The sequence below is a fragment of the Cupressus sempervirens genome, chromosome 6 (assembly GCF_028749045.1).
Source record: "Cupressus sempervirens isolate cs-2001-9-10 chromosome 6, ASM2874904v1, whole genome shotgun sequence".
In the NCBI taxonomy this organism is placed as follows: Eukaryota; Viridiplantae; Streptophyta; class Pinopsida; order Cupressales; family Cupressaceae; genus Cupressus; species Cupressus sempervirens.
In genome coordinates, this window is record NC_143123.1 from 3,655,171 (window position 1) to 3,675,832 (window position 20,662).

General features: G+C 36.1%; 1 protein-coding gene and 1 long non-coding RNA gene across 3 annotated transcripts in view; one reads left to right on the forward strand and one right to left on the reverse strand.

Moving 5' to 3' along the window:
- Positions 1–1,024: 1,024 nt before the first annotated feature.
- LOC149550695 (uncharacterized) overlaps positions 1,025–20,662 on the forward strand; it is a 65,995-nt gene continuing 46,357 nt past the window's right edge. Inside the window, exon 1 of the long non-coding RNA XR_016352565.1 lies at positions 1,025–1,161. This is a non-coding gene — a long non-coding RNA (uncharacterized LOC149550695). The remainder of the gene's footprint in view (positions 1,162–20,662) is intronic.
- LOC149550696 (B3 domain-containing protein Os01g0723500-like) overlaps positions 1,210–20,662 on the reverse strand; it is a 97,156-nt gene continuing 77,703 nt past the window's right edge. The window contains exons 4-5 of one of the 2 annotated variants that reach the window (XM_089786262.1): positions 1,801–2,276; positions 1,210–1,643 (exon numbers count right to left, since the gene is read on the reverse strand). In XM_089786262.1, the coding sequence (XP_089642388.1) occupies positions 1,634–1,643; positions 1,801–2,276 (486 nt within the window). In that variant the 3' untranslated portion in view covers positions 1,210–1,633. Of the gene's footprint in view, positions 2,277–20,662 lie in introns of both variants that reach the window. The other variant, XM_089786263.1, reaches the window with a different exon arrangement.

Consider the following 20,662-nt stretch of genomic DNA (forward strand, 5'->3'; position numbering starts at 1 on the left):
AAAGCTGAAATCAATTAAGCAAAAGGTATTAAAATGGAACAGAGAACATTTTCCAATATCGTTTCAATCAATCCATGATAGAAGAAGCCCTGGAAATATTAAATTTAGAAAGCTTAAAAAATGAATGAATCGAAATAAATTTTTAAAATAGAAATAATTCCCAAAAGAATATGAAGAGGCGCTCACCTAGGAAGATATACTTTAGAGAAAGAAATCTAGGGAAATTTGGTTAACAAAAGGAAACATGAATTCAAAAAATAATAATACTTAGTACTAAGTAGAGCAAGTCCTTCAATAGAACTTATAAACTTCGAGATGAGTATAGAAACATAATAAAGGGTTCAAAGGAAATTGCATGAGTCAATTCTTTTATTTACCAAAATCCTAAACAATTAGGAATGATCAACCTATAAGAATCAAGATTCACCATTGCAAAATATTCCAAGATTGATTTTAAGAGTCACAAAATAAATTGGTGGTGAAATTTTTAGATTTGGAGATTGGAAAAGTGATGGAATCTTTTAACTAGATAAAGCTCTATGTTCGGATGGGTTCCCAGCAAGCTTCTTCCAAAACTGATGATATATTATTGAGAAGGAAATGAGTGCAGCTTTAAAATTATCAAAGAAATTCTTAAAGAGGTTTTTGTGAGAAATAAATAACACCTTCATAACTCTTATTTCTGAAAAAGAAAAAGCCTTGATCTAGATAAATTCAAACCTTTTGTAATACTATATATAAAATCTTGGCCAAAACTTTATCAAATAGATTGGAAAAGGCTCTCTCTACCATTATTTCATAGGATAAAACAGGTTTTTGCCACGAAAATCAATTCTAGATGAGTGTTTGTAGCTCAACAAATAATACATTCTATTCAGAACAATAAAAGGTCGAACATGATAACTAAGCTAGATGGATTTGAGGTTTTTATGCAAGTGTTTTGAGGCATGTGGATTTTTTAACATAATATATAGACTTGATCTTTTAACCAATAAAGGCCGGAACTAATAATAATAGTATACTGTAGAGAAGCAAAGACTTCAGCTTTTCCTATTCTTCTCCGTGGATCATTTATATTTTGCTGAATAATATACTGCAAAGAAGCCATGACTTCCAGGTTTTTCTATCCTTCTCCGTGGACCATTTAAATTTTGCTGTAAGGTAAAAGAAATCTCTTTGCAATTTAAAAGATAATTTGGACCAAGAAACTTTCATGGAAAAAGATGTGACTTTTTAATGTCAGCAAATGTAGTATAAAAGGCATTGGAAGCGTTTTTAAAATTCTCTACAAATAAGCTGCTGAAGAAATTCTTCACGGCATCATTCAGAATGACAGTGTCTTACTGATTTGATAGCTCAGTTCCAATTATAAGTCATATCTTGTTTGACCTTCAAGATATCAATTAATGGAGCATACCAAAATGGATTCCATGAAAAAGGTTTTGAATAGAAGGAAGATCATTATCAAATGTGATGTAAACTTCAATACCCACTCAATTTCTGCTAAAGAACATTTATGGTACTAAAATCTTGTGAACATGGCACATCTATATAAGACAGCAATACTTCTAAAGAAGAGAGATTCCTCGTAACCCCGTTGTTAGAATGTCTAAATCCTGTTCCGCGGGAAAATCTATGATGATCTGTTGCAAAACATTACAATACAAAATCACAGCAGTAGATTCAGCCATATGTGAACTTCCAGAGCAAAACCCTTAAGCAGAATGTAAATTAATTAAAACATAGGATATATCATTGCAAGAAATTGTAAAAGTAAGAATTTCAATTGCCCCATTTTACATTTCCACTTTAGGCACTTTCAAAACTGCATCTCTTGTGACTGCCGGCGACCCGTGGTTTGCTTGGACTCCATGTGATTCAGTTTTAAAATCCAATTTCCGGACTGGCTTGGAGGTTTTTTTCTCTCTAGTGTTATCATCAGTGGATTTTGGCTTTTTTGAGCTCACGCTGTTTTTTTCAGATTCCTCGATTTTTCGGCCTGTCCCTTCTACCTTCTTTGGGGGTATGCAGTCTTCTACAACCCTGTATATATGTACCTTCAAAATGAAATTTTTCTCATCTAGCAGTTCAAACACGCACACATCTCCCTCCTCTATATTATTAGCAAGTGAAAAACCCTTCCATCCACCACTAAGTCCGGGATTTGGACGGTCTCCGAGGAATTGCACAGGCCATTTCTTTCCACCGGGTCCCAAAAGAGTAATTAAAGTTCTATGAGCTGGTAGCCATCGTTTTGAGAAGTCCGTTTGCAAGCTCTGAAACATAGCATGAAGACTGTGAGGATGAATTGAGTCCTGACTAATTCAGACTATAACATGTTCTTTATGATGCAACCAAAAATAAACACGTTGTGCCAGATTAATGAAAAAATGGAGATACAATTGTTTAAATTCGGATATAATTAAAAAAACTATAAATGATATGATCTTTCAGCTGTGGACCTCAGAAGTTACCTTCACACATGCTTGGAAACGTATTAGAGAGTACGAATATTAAAAAAATCACATATTGCAGCTAGTTGTCATAAGTGAACTCCCATTTTAAAGAGTCTACATCAGAATAGGGACCTCAATCGATGATGTCCCATGTCTACATTAGAATAGGTATGGAATAGAACCCTTACTGTTATCAATCACCATGAGCTGACAGAAGGCCTAATAATGCCGATAGGTAGGTCGCCTAGGCTAAATGAGCTTGATTAGGCAATCCTGGGAGGGAGGACACCCAATCCTTTTTTATTGAAAGAAGAATTCATAGCTTACATGAGACAATTCAAGGTACATATACAAATAACAGATTGGGCAATCCTGGGAGGGAGCACAACGCATCTTTCAAGTGCAATTTTATTTTTTATCCAAAAACACACAAAAAGCTGATATCGAATACCATTCAAGATCACATGTACTTCTAGTGAGGTGGGATGGTTAGCTTTTTCAGCTAAAGAACAAGTAATCTACTAAGTTGCACAGGTATCTCCCCCCGCCCCACTGGCCCCCGACCTGCAGAAGTTTGAACCGGTTCGAAGTTTGAGTCCAGTTCGAACTCGGTTCAACCAGGGTTGCAATTTTTGCCTGCTGGTTCAATCTGGTTTGAATGAAGTTCAAACCCAAGTGAACCAGGCCAAAAAAATTAAACAAAGTTCGAACCCAGTTAGAACAACATGCTTTCTGAGCCCCACGGATGGCAAAAAAGTGTTTTTTTTGCAAAATTTATTAACTTGTTGGCATTCACAACCCTAAAAGGTTGTTATGAAATGCTTTTGGTGGCCTCTCATTGTCATTTTTTGAAGAATTTGATGCCAACGGCATTGTTGCTGCTGCTGATCCCATTGATCTTAACTCTATTGCTGAGTCAACTAATGCCAAAAAAGAAGAAAATGAAGAAGGAGAAGAAGATGAATATGAAGAAGATTGAAGAACTTAGAATAATTAGATTTTTATTCCATTAGTTGAACAATGAATGTGAAACAATGATACTTGAACTTGATGCTACCATTTATTTTTAATGTTTTGAAACTTTAATGTTTAACCATATGATGGTATGAGCACTATGACTATATGATGGTAAGATCACTATGATTACAAGTTTATGGTGTTTTTGTTATTTAAATGTGTTTATGCTACTATGCTACATTCTAATTCTAACTATACTTCATAAATATGTATATATACATATATTTTTTTAATAATTTTTATATGTTTTGTACTAACGAACCCAAACCCCTTTCAAAATTTTGACGAACTTGCAAACCGGTTCTCAAACTTCAAACTTGGAACCCAACCCGAACCGGTAACTTAGGTAATCTACTATGCTTTGCTCTAGGATATTAAAATGGTTGGGGTAATCTATCAAACTCTGTGCAAACAAGTGTAACTTCTGACAGAGGAATAAAGATCATTGATTTAATGCTCGTGGTGGGCCATAAAAACTAAAAAGCCTTGGAGGAACTTTTCCTAGGAGCTCGAAACATATCAAACAAAGGTAGTCCTATAAGCAGAGAGCAGACATTGACCATTAAAGTCATATAGAGTTAATTTGCAAATTAGGGATGTGGCCAGATGACATTTACTGTTTATCTGGAGACAAAAGATCCATCTTGTTGAGTGAAGATGCTTCAAATCCCTGCCCATTGATTCCACCACAATGATGAATATCAATTTTTATTTTTATCCAAAAACACACAAAAAGCTGATATTGAATACCATTCAAGATCACATGTACTTATAGTGAGGTGAGATGGTTGGCTTTTTCAGCTAAAGAACAAGAAATCTACTATGCTTTGCTCTAGGATAATATTAAAATGGTTGGGGTAATCTATCAAACTCTGTGCAAACAAGTGTAATTTCCGACAGAGGAATGAAGGTCATTGATTTAATGCTCGTGATGGGCCATAAAAATTAAACAAACCTTGGAGGAACTTTCCCCAGTACATATTGATCATTTACTACTGCAAAGTCCAATTTCCTAGGACCTCGAAACATATCAAACAAAGGTAGTCCTATAAGCAGAGAGCATACATTTGACCATTAAAGTCGTTTAGAGTTAATTTGCAAATCAGGAATGTTGCCGGATGACATTTACTGTTTATCTGGAGACAAAAGATCCACCTTGTTGAGTGAAGATGCTTCAAACCCCTGCTCATTGATTCCACCTAGAACTTCTATAGAAGCCGCTTTGATGCAGGGTCATCTCATGTGTAAGACTAAAGTTGCACCACCCAAAATCATTTTATTTTTACTCTCATTTGTTATTTGCATGTTTAATGTTCCAGTCATCACAAGATGATTGATCACCACAATTTGTGACTATCACAGCGAAAGCATAGCAAAGTTCCAAACTCGATGACACACATACCAAATACCACTGTTTTAGCCATGTGACAACTATATAAGCTTTGCAGCAACACTATTTTACATTTCTAAGTTCATCAGTCCGAGGAGGTTCATAATGTGAACCAGATTGAAGCCCATTGCATAATCTTACCTCACCCATTTAAAAAGGCTCCAAGGAGGTTCATAATGTGAACCAGATCAAAGCCCATTAGATATTCTTGCCTCACTCATATAAGAAGGATCCCAGCTATGTGTTACTAAGATAAACACTTTGTCTAGCATAGAGTTTTGCACTGCTTTGCAAAGCCCCACTATAAAAGTATCACTCATGATCATTCTAAGCTAATCAATTTTATTAGCAGATGAGGAATCAGATATTGATTAGAATCAGACACAAACAAAACCTTCATCGAATTCTATTGTTTGTCTTCACTTCAACCTTAATCCTAAAATGGGCATTGGTCCTAGGGTTATCAGTAGTCAGTTTGTGCCTACCTTCTTTCTTAATTAAGTTATATAATCATTAGTGTAGTCTTAATTAGTGTCATGTCCCCTTTTCAAAAATAGCCACTCACTTTTTACTTTAAGCTATCTACCCAGAAATGGTACACCAAAGCATTTGACAGTTTGAGAAATACTGATAAACTTGTGTTAAATAATGAAATACTAATAAACTTGTGTTAAATAATGAAGGATCTCTACAAATATAATGGATCTCTGCAGATGATAATGAATATAGAATGCATATAAATTAATTCAATACTAAAAACTGTTTGCCAGGTCTGAAATTATGATTTGATCACTGATTAGAAATCCCAACTGAAGAGATAGATCATTTATGAATTTTTTATAATAATATCTTTTGTTTGGATCCTTATTTATATTTGCTCCAAGGGACACAACATAGACAGTCAAGTCTATTCACCATTCATTAAGAGACGATTATATATAGAGTATTATTAAAGGACCAGATCCTAATTGGGTATGATTAGGTTAAACTAATCATTAGCAAACTTCAATCTGGAATAAATAATAATCATAACCACGATTTATTTACTTAATCGAACATGATCCAAGAGAATATATAATCTGAATGCTTCAGAATTCATACTTAGTTTGATAATGATGATTTGGTCAATTGCAAGGGTTTTCTGATGATAATGGCAAGGTTATATTACTGTCTATGTATATGTGTGTATGCATGTATATTAGTTCACATGGTGAACTGGTATACATACATGCACACACATAGGCATACAGATGCCAGGTCTTGTCCTTGACCTCTGACCAACGCTATCATATCTTTTAACACTCCCTCTTAGCTAGGGAAGATAACTAGGTATGAAGTGGTTTAGATATCACAAACTCGTGATATTGAAGGGTATACAAAACATCAAGTCTCATGACATTCATATATCCTAGTCATGGTATGTGCACTAACATCACGTTGCATGATGTCTACCATAAAATATCATGGCATGTCCATAAATATTACATCACATAATATCCAGCATGATTATCTTATAAAGAACATATTCATATACAGCCGATATCAAGTCCGCATGATATCTATCAATAAGGCCAAGAGATATTAACTATCAAAACATTTCCATGAATATCAAGTTAGTATGATATTCATCATGATAGTGAACATTGTAAAGTCGTCACCTTATGTAATGTTCCCTTCATAAAATAAATAATTAATCAAACCTTTGTTAATTTGTCGATTGATTTAGTATATCTCAAACCCATTTTATTTAATTGTTTCCGTAGGTAGGTATGGCCATCAGCTATCTTTGTACACCCTCAAAAAGGTTTCCCTGACGGGTATTTAAGCACGGCATGTAGGTAGTAATTGGTATGTGATTTTGGATTATTTCTTTGTATTGCGAATTCCTATTGGAGTTCTCTGTTGTTTGCCATTTCGGAAGTGAGAGATCTTCCCTATTTGGCTATTCCGCTTTCGGTGGGATTCAACCCTCACCCTATTCCATTTGTGTACTTCTTGGCTCGGATCTGGCAAATTGGAGCATCATTTGTATGTTGGAAATATCGTTACTATTCGGTAACAAGTGTGTATCTATTTGGTCTCTGGCTTCTACAAGTTATTTGTGTTTAACTATCAACTCAAAACATTTCCATGTATATCAAGTCAGCATGATATTCATCATGATAGTGAACATTGTAAACTCGTCACCTTATGTAATGTTCTTGTCATAATATAAATAATTAATCAAACCCTTGTTAATGTGTTGATTGATTTAGTATATCTCAAACCTATTTTATTTAATTGTTTTCATAGGTAAGTATGGCCGTTCGCTATCTTTGTACACCCTCAAAAAAGTTACCCCGATGGGTATTTAAGCACGACATGTAGGTAGTAATTGGTATGCGATTTTGGATTATTTCTTTGTACAATGAATTCCTATTGAAGTTCTCTGTTGTTCGCCATTTTGGAAGTGAGAGATCTTCCCTATTTGGCTATTCCAATTTTGGTGGGATTCAACCCTCACCCTATTCCGTTTGTGTACTTCATGGCTCAAATCTAGCAAATCGGAGCATCATTTGTATGTGGAAATATCATTACTATTTGGTAACATGTGTATCTATTTGGTCTCTGGCTTTTGCAAGCTATTTGTGTTTAATATATTGCATTTGCATTTCAAACGGCATTGCCGAATTACTCTGCATTCCCCCTTATCGTCATCACCTTAATCTTTCCGTACAACCTCTTGCTTGTACCACCATAGGGACGTACAACATCTTCCATCATCTTCACACCTTCGTACTACTCTTTCAGCCTCCATCTTGTCCTATCGTATAGACTGCACATATCATATCGCCTTCCTAGGCCATATCGTACAGACACCTACCCACACTGTATGACATAACCAGTCCGCTCCCAAATCACCATCGTACGGCCATACAAACATCTTTCTCCCCATACTGTGCGGTCATCTTCCTAGTCCATACGGTCATTGCACGAAGCTCTGTAGGATTCATAACTGTGCCCCATATCACCTTACAACTTCCATTAGGTTCCCTACCTGTCAAGAGCTAACGTACGAACTTTCATTGGTGCTCTTGGTGAACTATTGATAATCATTTCTGGTAGGAACATGACGGAGGTGGATCGAAACATTACAATGGTATCAAAGCTAACCATCCTACTAGCATGTGGACAGTGAATGAGAGTTTATAGCCACAAGAGAAGAAGACGTCATTCAATTGATAGAATGGTGGAGCAAGAACCTACTGCTGCCAAACTCATGGCACTACTAAGAGAACTTTCAAGGAATTAGACGTAGATCAATGATACTCAACGACTCATGGAAGAAACTCTCAAGAAATTGGAAGACAATAGAATATCTAGTGAACAAAATGGTCATAGCGCAGACTCGATGTCGAGTAAGGCAAACCCTCATCTAGCACACTCTCGACCTTTCAGGTTGTCTTTCCCTCCATAGACGGAGGTACCACACGGAGGAAAGCAAACAACCTTTGAGGAAGTTCAAGAATAGTTGAGAGAATACTGGAAGAATGCAAATTTGGAGGAGGATATATCCTACAAAGATTACGTAGAATTGAGAATGAGATATTTGGGAGGTGAAAACCAAGGATATTTTAACAATGATCTCCAAAAGAAGTTGAGTAAGGTAAATTTGTCATCATTTGACAGATCCAGATCCATATCTACTCAAGCGTGGGTAATGAAGGCCAATACTTACTTCCAACTTAATCCAATGCCAGAAGAAGAAGCAATCAAATTTGCAGCACTACACTTGGAGGGAGTGGCGTATGAATGGTGGCATCACGACACCATCACATTAGGGCATGACCAAATAAATACTTATGCAAAATTCATCGAAAGATTGATAACTTGATTTGATAGTAAAGATCCGAAACTTAATTTCAAAGAATTGGCACAATTGGATCGGTCAACTAGTACATCACAGAATTTCAAAAACTCTTTGTTTTGGTCATAGACATTTCCGAAAGGAGGTGGATAGTGCTCTTCATGGACGAACTAACAGAACCATTGAAAGGTTGGGTAAAAGGTTTCAATCCTGCCACCCTTTCGGAGGCTATAAATAAGGCACAGAGCATGGCATCATCATCGACATCATCTTCTCGAGGTTACTCACATTCCAAACCGTCGGTATTTCCTGAAGACAAAGATAACAAACCTCTACTGAAGAAACTTAAGTTGGACAAAGCCACTAGACAAGAGCTACAAAGGGAAAAATTATGCTTCAATTGCAAGGGACCAAGGAACCTTGGGATCCTGAGCACATATGCCTTGGGAAAGGAAAAATTCACTACATTGAAGTCGTATCCGATGATGAGGACAAACAGGAAGATCTACTTGTTAGAAAAATAGTCCACCAAGATAACTAAGAGAGGGGGGGTGAATCAGTTATCTAATTAAAGCAATTATCAAACTTAATTAATCTTAACCATTCAATCAAAATAAACAACAACCATAATAAGATGCACATACACAATTACACCAGATTTGTTAACTAGGGAAACCCTTGATCAGAGGGAAAACCCTGATGGGAATGACGCCCACAAAGATATATATATATATATTCCTTGTTAGAGGATGGACCTTGTTAGGAGTCTATAAACACATTCAATACATAATAGTCCTTGTTAGGAAACTTTCAATCCCTATTAGGGGATTCCAATGTTGTTAAGAGTTGTAGAAGACAGAAGGACCCACTGTTTAAACAGCTTCTGGGGCAAGACTACTAAGCTCACTGTCCAACTGATCTCTCAACTATTTCTTGCAGAATAATTGTTCATACTGTGCCTTAACCCCTATCAACCAGACCAATCACTGTCAAACCTTGTAGACCAGGTCACGAACCTTGGATCCAAATATCAATCCTTGGATCTCACAATAAAACCTCGGTAATGAAGTTCTCTCCAACTTCATTGTACTCTGCTTATTTTTGCATTCTGCTCTTCGTGCTTCTTGCAATTGTTCATACATTCATACATAACAAAGGAAAATGTCCTTCCTTTATACCAAATCCATAAAACAATTCCCTAAGTCGGCCATTACACTTTCTCAATTAATTATTATAGGACTTCATTAAGAACACGTTACACTTAGCGATAACATTAATCTGTCACCTTGTAACTTGAATAACTTTCCATACATGTACTATCATGGCGAGCAAGCTTAGCCACATCATCTCCAACATGTCTTCTACACACTTTAACCTTGCTTCTCAGAATAACAACTCTGTTAAGAGATATAACAAGTTTACCAAAACATGCTTCTGTAAACTCTATCTCAGAACAATCATCACCAAAACTTGCATAACTTCTTCCAGACTTAATATCTTATGCTTCCGAAGTTAGCTACATATACTAGACACTTAACAGTAGCTCCCTTTAACCTTGTTTAATGAAAGTACTCAATGATCTGTCCGTACCAACTTGATCTGTCCGCTGTTCTTTTGTCAGATACTAGAGAAAACTACTATGTTGACATTAATGACAAACACAGTCATGAATGTAACATATCACTATAATAATGATCTAATCATGTTTCTACAATACTACCCCATAGAAGTATCATCAACATTCATGCTTCCAACAATATCCCCCTTTGGCATTAATGGCAACATAGATGAAAAACATCTAGTTCCAAGAATACCAACATTAAAAGATTGTTATCCTTTCTTTTCAAATCCTCTTCATCAATCATTCTCCCCTATTGATATATCTCAATGTGTTCTATATCGATTGTAATCACTCCCTTCAATGTATTCTATATCAAACTGTTTTTCATGTTGTAATCTCTCCCCATTGACATCAATGTCAAAGGTTTCAGCAACCATTTATCTCTACAACAACTGTCTCTGACTTGCTCAAATGTCCAAAGACATTGTTCCAAACAACATCTATCAAAAGTTCTAGATGACTTTGTCCATCCCAGATACTCCCCCATACAGGAAACATTAGCATTCAGTCTAGACAAACAATAGTGCTCTGTAACACTAGACTGATGCACTCTTGCATCTTCTACTCTAATGTAGGTAGGGGCATAACCCCTAGCATACCTCACGAATACTCAAAAGTCACTTTAGGAAGAGGTTTGGTGAAAATATCTGCAATTTGCTCTTTAGTGCTTACATACTCCAATTTGATTTCCTTTTCTATAACTTTCTCTCTCAACATGTGATATTTGATAGAAATGTGCTTAGTCTTAGAATGCAATACTGGATTCTTTGACATAATCATTGTGCTTGTGTTATCACAATGTATGAGAACAGGTTCACTGTATTCTATCCTTATATCCTTCAACATTTGCTTCATTCAAACAACTTGATTACAATTGTTTGTTGCTGCAACATATTTTGCCTCTGCTATACTTTGTGAGGTATAGTCCTGCTTCTTTCTTAACCAAGAAACCAATCTTCCTCCAAGAAAGAAGGCTCCACCACTAGTGCTCTTTCTGTCATCCATATTGCCTACCCAATCAACATCAGTATAAGCATATAAAGTGAAATCATTAAATCTGTCATACCACAATCCAAACTTTGTTGTTCCCTTCAGATATCTAAATATCCTTTTAACTGCTGCATAATGTGCTTCTCTAGGATTTCTTTTGCTATATTTGGCTTTTTGTGAATTAAATATTGCAATCCTCCAATCATAGATCTGTACTTCTTTTGCTCAACAGTAGGTGTCTCATCCTTTGTAGATAACTTGTGTCCAGTTCCCGTAGGTGTTCCAACTAGTTTACATGTTTCCAAACCAACCTTTTCAATGGATCTTTCAAATACTTAGTCTGAGAAATAAAGGTTCCTTTTTTATCCTGCACAATCTGTAATCCTAAGAAGTATTTCATCTCTCCTATCATACTCATTTCAAATTCCTCTTCATTTCTTCTGCAAATTTGTAACTTTAATCATCATTTCCTCCAAATATGATATCATCAACAAATATTACCAAAATCATTAATCCATCATCTATCTCTTTCCAGTATAGATTACTGTTTGCTAAATCTAAGCTTTGTCAAATGCTTGTCCAACCTTGCATACCAAGTTTTGGGTGCTTGTTTTAAGCCATACAATGCTTTCTTCAATCTGCATACCATGTCCTTGTCATCTGTTAAAGAAAAACCTTCAAGTTGTTCTATGTATACCTCTTCTTCAAGTTCTCCATTCATAAATGCTAACTTGACATCCATCTGATACACTTTGAATTTCTTGAGTGTTGCATAGGCTAAGAATAACCTTACTGCTTCTATTCTTGCCACAGGAGCGTAGGTTTCGTCATAGTCTATTCCTTCTTGTTGTGAGTAACCTTTAAATACCAATCTTGCATTGTTCCTTACAACTTCACCTTGTTCATTCATCTTGTTCCTGAATACCCATTTTGTTCCTATTACATTCTTGTCTGCTAGTCTAGTGTGATATCCCAAATCTCAGAGATCAAATTAGTTAAAACAATGACACAATGATATTTAAATATAACAATTATTACTACAATAAAATAAGTAAATATAATAGTCAAATAATTAAATAATAATATTGCTACATAATATCATATGTAGTTAAAACAATACAATACAATCTATTACTAATATAATATTAAAGCCTTTATCACTTCTAAGAAAGAAACTATTTAAGATTCTTATATCTCTACAACTACTATATGATGTGACATGGTTCACGTATACACCAAATGAAATTATATTGCTAGCAAGTGAATTAAATCCCCATGCTGAACTAAGATCTAATAATAAATAATAATAAAGATAGATAAACAAATAACAATAAACTAATGATAGAAAATGTAACCAACCCATAATAATAATATGTCAACAATTTACAAACAAGATGATGAAATCGAATCAGCAATCTGTCCATTACACACAGATATCAGGAATAAACAAGTTGAAGGCAATTACATTGGTCACTAAAACTACTCACAGCCATATCTATGACAGAGAGCGCTTATGGCAAATGGTGACCCTCACCAATATCCACTACTAACTTACAAGGTTATCGATATTGTTACCAACCGCGAGAACTACTGAAAAGTCAATACTTCAACATAGGAACCCAATAGAGTCATGCCATCAGGCATCATTAATTAACTATTAGTGAGACATAACAAATTATAATAAGGACAATGATAAGGTTGGGTTAGCATATGAAAAGATATGTCTCTAACACCGTGAAAGATATAAGACAAAGGAAGAATATTAATTACAAGAAAGAGAATAGAAAAGAACTTTAGGTAGATAGAGAAAGTCTCAAAGCAACAAGGCATTGAGCAATTTCTTCCTTATTTCTTGTGGACGCCTGGAGAGCACAAATAGAAAAAAATATTTATGGAGCGATAAGCCAGTAGAAAGTTATAGATTTTGTGGATTGCCTTTCTCCATTCGTCAGCAATAATCATTAAACAACTAAGGAAGAAGATATTGATTCAAACGGGAAAGAAGATAATTGGAGAAGTCAAGGAAATCATTCCGAGATAAATAGCATCCAGACACAACGCTCAAGCAACACAAGCTACTAACTAGTGTCACTAAGGCAAGCATTGAATCTAAGTATTGGAAAGCTCACATCAGCAGATAAAAACCTATATAATCATATGAAAGCCAATATTCGAAAATTAAGAACTCTTCAGCGACTATAGGGAAAAAAATAAGACAGTTTCTCTCCAACGAACAAGGAAAGAGAATTAATTGGAGGGTGTTTTACAAACATCCCTATTACTACCGAAAGGAAGTGCTCGATAGATTGAAGAGCTCATGCACATGGATTAGCATTTATGTATTGAAATTATTATATTAAATAAGCATTTAGAAGAAGATACAAAAAAAAGCCCAATATATTAAGATTGCATCCTCCAAATCTACATATTGCTCACATGTTATTATAAGGCCCATGGAGATAAGATCATTCCCCTATATATTCATCATTGCAATTATAACATTTATCAATATAATTTTTGGGTCTATAATTACATTTTATATACATACGAAACCAGCAAGTCAAGGCTTATATTGTTTACTATCTACTTAATATCAAAACAACTATTAAGAATAGGAGTGTTAATAGGAAGAAGTCTCTCAAAATTGTGGTGGTCTAAACATGGACTCCATATTACAAATTTGATTTGACAAGGGGCATTACATCTGGGGATCAATTCCCATGTCTCATTCTTCACTATCTAATCCAATTCCTCTTTCATAGCTTGCTTCCAATAGTCATCTTTGAGATATCAGACATAATTCTTTATTGATTCTACTTCTTGTCATCACACCTTTTCTCTACTGCCAATGATCTGCTCGGGTGGATGATTCTTTGGCATATTCTTACCAAAAGTAGGAGTTGTTATCTCAACTCTTAGCTCAGTTCTAGGTTTCGAACTTTGTTTCTGCGTTAGCTCTCCTTCATTTTGCAAATCATTGTTAATCTCAAAGAATAATTCATCATTCCTTGGTTTAGTAACAACAACATTCTCATTGTCAGAATTGTAGTCAACTATTCCTTCTTGTATCCTGAATTTCTCATCAACTCTTACATTTGCACTTTCAAAAATAGTCTTAGATCTCAAATTATAACATCTATAAGCTCTATTTTTCAATGAATAACCAAGAAACATACCTTCATCACTTCTAGCATCAAATTTACCAACATCATCATCTCTTTTGATATAACATTTGCTACCAAAAATTCTGAAATACTTAATTCTAGGTGAGTGACCAAACCACAGTTCAGAAGGGGTCTTGTTTGTGTCTTTTCTGACTTGCACTTTGTTCGTAGTGTAGACTGTTGTATTCACAACTTCTCTCCAAAACATCTTGGATACATCATTCTCGGCTAACATAGTTCTTGTTGCTTCTCTTACTGACCTGTTTCTTCTCTCTGCAATGCCATTTTGTTCAAGGGTTCTTGGAGCTGATAGCTGTCTTTTGATTCCATTAGCTTCACGAAAGATGTTAAACTCATTTGAAGTAAACTCTCCTCCTCTATCTGATCTTTAATCTTCATACCTGATTCATTCTCAACTCTATTCTTGAATATCTTGAACTTGTCAAATGCCTCAGATTTTTCTTTAAGAAATGCAACCCACATCATTCTAGAAACGTCATCAACAATAATCATGAAATACCTTTCACCATATAATCCTTTAGTCTTCGTAGGACCGTTAAGATCTTTGTGTACAATCTCCAACTTTGTTGTAGTAGCAAACTTCTTGTTGGGAAAAGAAGTTTTGTTATGCTTTGCCAATACACACTCCTTGCAAATTGTGTTAGTAGGCTTTACAATCTTTGGAAAATCTCTAACTGCAAACATACTACTAGTTTTCACAATGTTGTCAAAGTTTATATGACAAAATCTCTTATGCCATAACCAACTGTCATCTACATTTGCAACGAAACATGTCATTTTAATGGGATTCAACTAAAATACATTATCTCTAGATCTGGTTTTTGTTCCAATTACCTTCCCATCTTTGTCTCTGATCATGCATGTCTTCTCTGTAAACTATAATTGATAACCTTTATCCGCTAGTTGTCCAACACTCAAAAGATTGTGTTTTAAACCATCAACAAAATATACATCCTCAGTGTTAGTCTTACCATCAAGAGTTATAGATTCAATACCTTTCACATGGCAAGCTGAATTGTTTCCAACTCTGGAAATGCCTCCATCATAACTTTTGAAGTCAACAAACTTGTTCATATCACCAGTCATATGATGTGAACAACCACTGTCAATTATCCAATCAAATTTCTTTTCAACCTGTGATACCAAAGCCATTTTCTCTGGACTTTCTTCTTTAATAGCTACAAATCCTATTTCATCATCACTACCACTTGCTACTTGTTCATCAGTATCATCTTCTTCATTTGCATATAAACAATCTCTATCTCTTATAGGTTTGAACTTTCCTTCTACTTTTTCTCTATTTTAGGACACTTAGATGCATAATGACCAAACTCATTACAAGTCCAACATTTAAAGATTTTCTTACCATCTTTTTCTCTTCTTACCAGAAGGGCTACTCCTTCTTCTATCTTTCTGTCCTCATCAGATCTACTACTACTAGCAAAATCTCCTCTAGCACTTGTGCTTCTTGATAAACTAGGTGGAGTGTTTAGGGCACTAAAAGTTGTTTCTGTTTTGGTCAATTCTCCAGACTATCTAAGCTCATTTTCAACTACTTCAAGTCTCCCAAGTAATGTTTCCTTTGTAAAATCTTTGGTACAAGAGATCAACAACTGTATCATTTGAACTACTTACTTAAATGGTGGTGTTAAGCTCTTCGATATCTTCCAGATCACCTCATCATCTTCCTTGGTTCCTCCTTGAGATCTGATGCCTGCAGTAATTTTTGATATTCTACCTACATATGTTCTTATAGATTCATCTTCCATCATTTTAGCATCTTGAAATGCACAAATCTAACTTTGTTGCCTCAATTTCTTAAAATGTTCATCACCTTCAAAACTATTTTGCAAAGCTTTCCAAATCTTATAAGAAGTATCAAGTGTTTTTACCTGGTTGTACTCAATTTCAAGAAGTGCAAACAATAGTGCTTCTCTAGCTCTCATGTCACACATGAAAGGTTCTCCCTCATCCTTGGTGCAAGTCTCCAAAGCACTTTCAACAATAATTCTCTTTTCTGATTTTGTCAAGATCCAATATCTTGGACCCATACACAACAAATGTGTCTTCATCTTTTCCTTCCAGCTGCCATAATTTGTTCCATCAAACATCGGACTATCTTTTATGAACATGTTCACCATGGATCTCCCAAAGTTGTTAAACTTTATCTTCAAGGACTTGATGCTCTAATACCAATTGTCAGAAACAACAGTCCAACAAGATAATTGGGGGAGGAGGAAGGGATGAATAAGTTATCTAATTAAAACAATTATCAACCTTAATTAATCTTACCAATTCAATCAAAGTAAACAACAACCATAACAAGATGCACATACACAATTACACCAGATTTGTTAACTAGGGAAACCCTTGATCAGAAGGAAAACCCTGGTGGGAATGATGCTGTAATATCCTCCCCTGATTTGAACTTTGACTTGTAGAAATTTAACTTAAAGAATATTGTCAAACACTTTGTATGCAAACTCATAAAGCTGATTTCCTCAATAAATTGCTTTCCAATGAGTAGATTTACGAACAACTATGAAGTGACACTAAAATGCATAATACACATCATAACATTTTCACAAACACTTGGCACACATTCAATAGTATATGAAAAATCTGGAAACTCTTTCAATCTGTTGATAAAGGGTGATTTTTAAATGTAAATGTGCACTTACAGCTGCCTTAAAGGCTGCAACAACTATTCAGACTTGTATTCAACAATTATTATGCAAAGTATCAAAATTTGACAGAAGAAACCTGGAATTAATTGCCGTAGTATTTTGCAAATGTAGTCAGCAGCGCTCCAAACTTCTAATCAGCCGGAAAAACAAGTAAACTTGATACCAACACTGTTCACGCCGTACTGTAGCAAAATACTGTTCATGCCAACTGTAGCAAAATACTGTTCATGCGGCACTATAGCAATAACTAACTTCAGATCTGCATCTCAAACCCTTGTAAATTTCTTTATGCGAACGCCCCAAATGAAACCCAGTGTGTTTCCTGAAGTGAAAACACCCTTGATCCTCCTGACTGTGTCTTCCAACAGCGAAGGGAATGCTAGCAAAGAGGGATTCCGTCCTCCAAGCCCGATAATCAGATATCCAACAACATAACATTAATCTTCATCTAAGCATACAAAAAAAAAGCTCTTCCATTTCTTTTATAGTGTTCTCACAAGAGCTCAATCCTTCGTTTTCTCAATGTGGGACAAAACATAACTCCCTTTATGTACCTTATGTCTCCAATGTGTTATAAAAATAAAAGGAACTCTTTTAATTTAAATATTTCCCACAAACTATAGTCTATGAATTAATAAAGTTAAATATCTAAATTTAACTTTATAAAATGGCTTTATCAATGCATAACAAATCTTATCAATGATAAATAAGTTTTCCTGTCGATTTTAAACAATTACCATCGACATACCACTATGACTGAATGTCCGGCCATGTCCAAGATGACTTACTATAAATAGTAAGTATGCCCAAAGTTGCCCCAGAACCCCTCAGAAAGACCTGCAACTGAAACTGTCTAGGCCAAATGGCCTCTAAGCCCCTTTAATGTCCTAGTTAGCCTACGGGACTGTGGGGAAATAGGCTAACGACAACATCATGCTATGAAGGCTAGAAAGGGGACATTACAGTCCGCCCTTCCCAAAATTGCTTGTCCTCAAGCAATTTCAGCTCTGGATGCTACAATATCTGCTCATTTTCCCAAGTAGCATCCTCGACAGGTAGGTTCCTCCACTTCACTATATACTCCTTGATAGTCCTCCTGCGAAGCACCCTCTCCCTGGAGTCAAGTATGGCCTCGGGAACCAAGATAAGCTTTCCCTCATCATCAAGAGGTGGCAATACTACTGAAGGCACCACATTGTGACCCAATGCCTTCTTAAGGCGTGACACATGGAACACATTATGCACTTTACTGTCTGCAGGCAACTCCAACTCATAAGCTACTTCGCCCACTCTCCTGATTACTTTGAACGGTCCATAGTAGCATGGTTTCAATTTCTCTGCTCCACTCTTCTTGAGAGAGGATTGTCTATACGGCTGTAACATGAGGTACACCATATCTCCCACCTCAAAAGACCTCTCAACCCTGTGCTGATCAGCATATTGCTTTTGCTAATTTTGTGCTTTTTGCAAATTTTCCTTCAAGGATCGCATAATGTCCTGGCACTCCTGCAAAGTATCTTTGGCCTTAGGCACCCTGCTGTCCCCAAATAACAAATCCAAAAAATTAGGAGCATCATACCCGTACAGTGCCATAAAAGGGGACATTTGAATAGACATATGGAAAGAGGTATTATAGCAGTACTCCCCTAGATGTAGCCACTTCACCCAAGCCTTCTGCTCTCCTGCAATGTAGTTTCGAAGGTACCCCTCAACCCATTTGTTCACTATCTCTGTCTGCCCATCAGTTTGGGGGTGGTAGCTGGTACTCGGAGTGAGCTCTGTTCCACATAACCTGAACAACTCCTGCCAAAAGTGGCTCATAAATCTGATGTCTCTGTCACTGACTATGCTCCGTGGTATCCCATGTAGTCTGAATACCTCTCGAAAAAATAGTTCTGCTATTTGTGCTGCTGAATATGTAGACGAAATTGCAAAGAAATGTGCAAATTTTGTCAATCTATCTACCACAACAAAGATACAATCTCGACCCTGTGCCTTGGGGAGGCCTGTGATAAAATCCATGAAAATGCTATCCCACTTCTTCTCTGGTATGGGTAGGGGCTGTAGTAAACCACCCGAAAAAGAATGTTCCTATTTGTTCTGCTGACACACAGGGCATTCCCTCACAAACTGAAGCACCTCTGATTTGAGTCCTTTCCAAGTGAAGCGCTCTCTCACTTGCCGATATGTCTTAAAGAATCTGGGATGTCTTGCCATTGGTGAATCATGAAATGCCCTCAAAATCTTCTGCTTCATAGCAGACCCGGGTACTAAATAAATCCTTTCCTTGTAGATGATCAGATCATTTACGACAGTGTATCGACTATCTTGAATAGCTCCCTCAATAATGCTAGATGCCCAACTATCCTTAGCATATTCTACCAAGATCATCTCTCTCCAATCATCCATGACTATCCCAACAGCAAGCAAATGAGGCCTTCTAGATAAAGCATCTGCAACAATATTTTTCTTCCCTTTGACATAGGCTATGTCGAAATCATAGGCCTGTAATTTACTCACCCATTTCTGTTGCCTGTCATTAAGGTCCTTCTGTCCAAGGAAATGTTTCAAGCTATTATGATCTATTTTTACTGTGAACCGGCTTCCCACTAAGTACTGCCTGAACTTAGCTAGCACGTGCATGATTGCTAGCATCTCTTTGTCGTAGATGCTATAGGTTCTCTCCACACCTAGTAATTTTCTACTCTCATATGCGATGGGATGTTTGTCTTGCATGAGAACAGCTCCTATGCCCTCTCCCGAGGCATCACACTACAGCTCAAAGGGCCTGGTGAAATCTGGAATGGCTAAAATAGGACATGTACTCATCAGCTCCTTAAACCTGTCAAAACAATCCTGAGCCCTCTCTGACCACTTGAAACTATTCCTTGCAGAATAATTGTTCATATTGTGCTTTAACCTCTTTTCTTTGTCCTTTCAATTGGACCAATCATTGTCAAACCTTGTAGACTAGGTAACGAACCTCAGATCCAAATTATCAAACCTCGGATCTCACAATAGTACCTCGGCAACAAAGTTCTCTCCAACTTCGCTCTGCCCTACTTATCTTTCCATTCCGCTCTTTGTGCTTCTTGCAATTGTTCATACATTCATATATAACAATGGAAAATGTCCTTCCTCTATACTGAATCCATAAAAAAATTCCCTAAGTCGACTATTACACCTCAATTAATTATTATAGGACCTCATTAAGAACACGTTACACTTAGTGATAACATTAATCTGTCGTCTTATAATTTGAATAACTTTCCGTACGTGTACTATCATGACGAGCGAGCTTAGCCACATCATCTCCAACATGTCTTCTACGCACCTTTAACCTTGCTTCTCAGAATAAAACTCTACTAAAAGATATAACAAGTTTACCAGAACATGGTTCTATAAACTTTATCTTAGAACAGTCATCATCAAAACTTGCATAACTTCTTCCAGACTTAATGTCTTATGC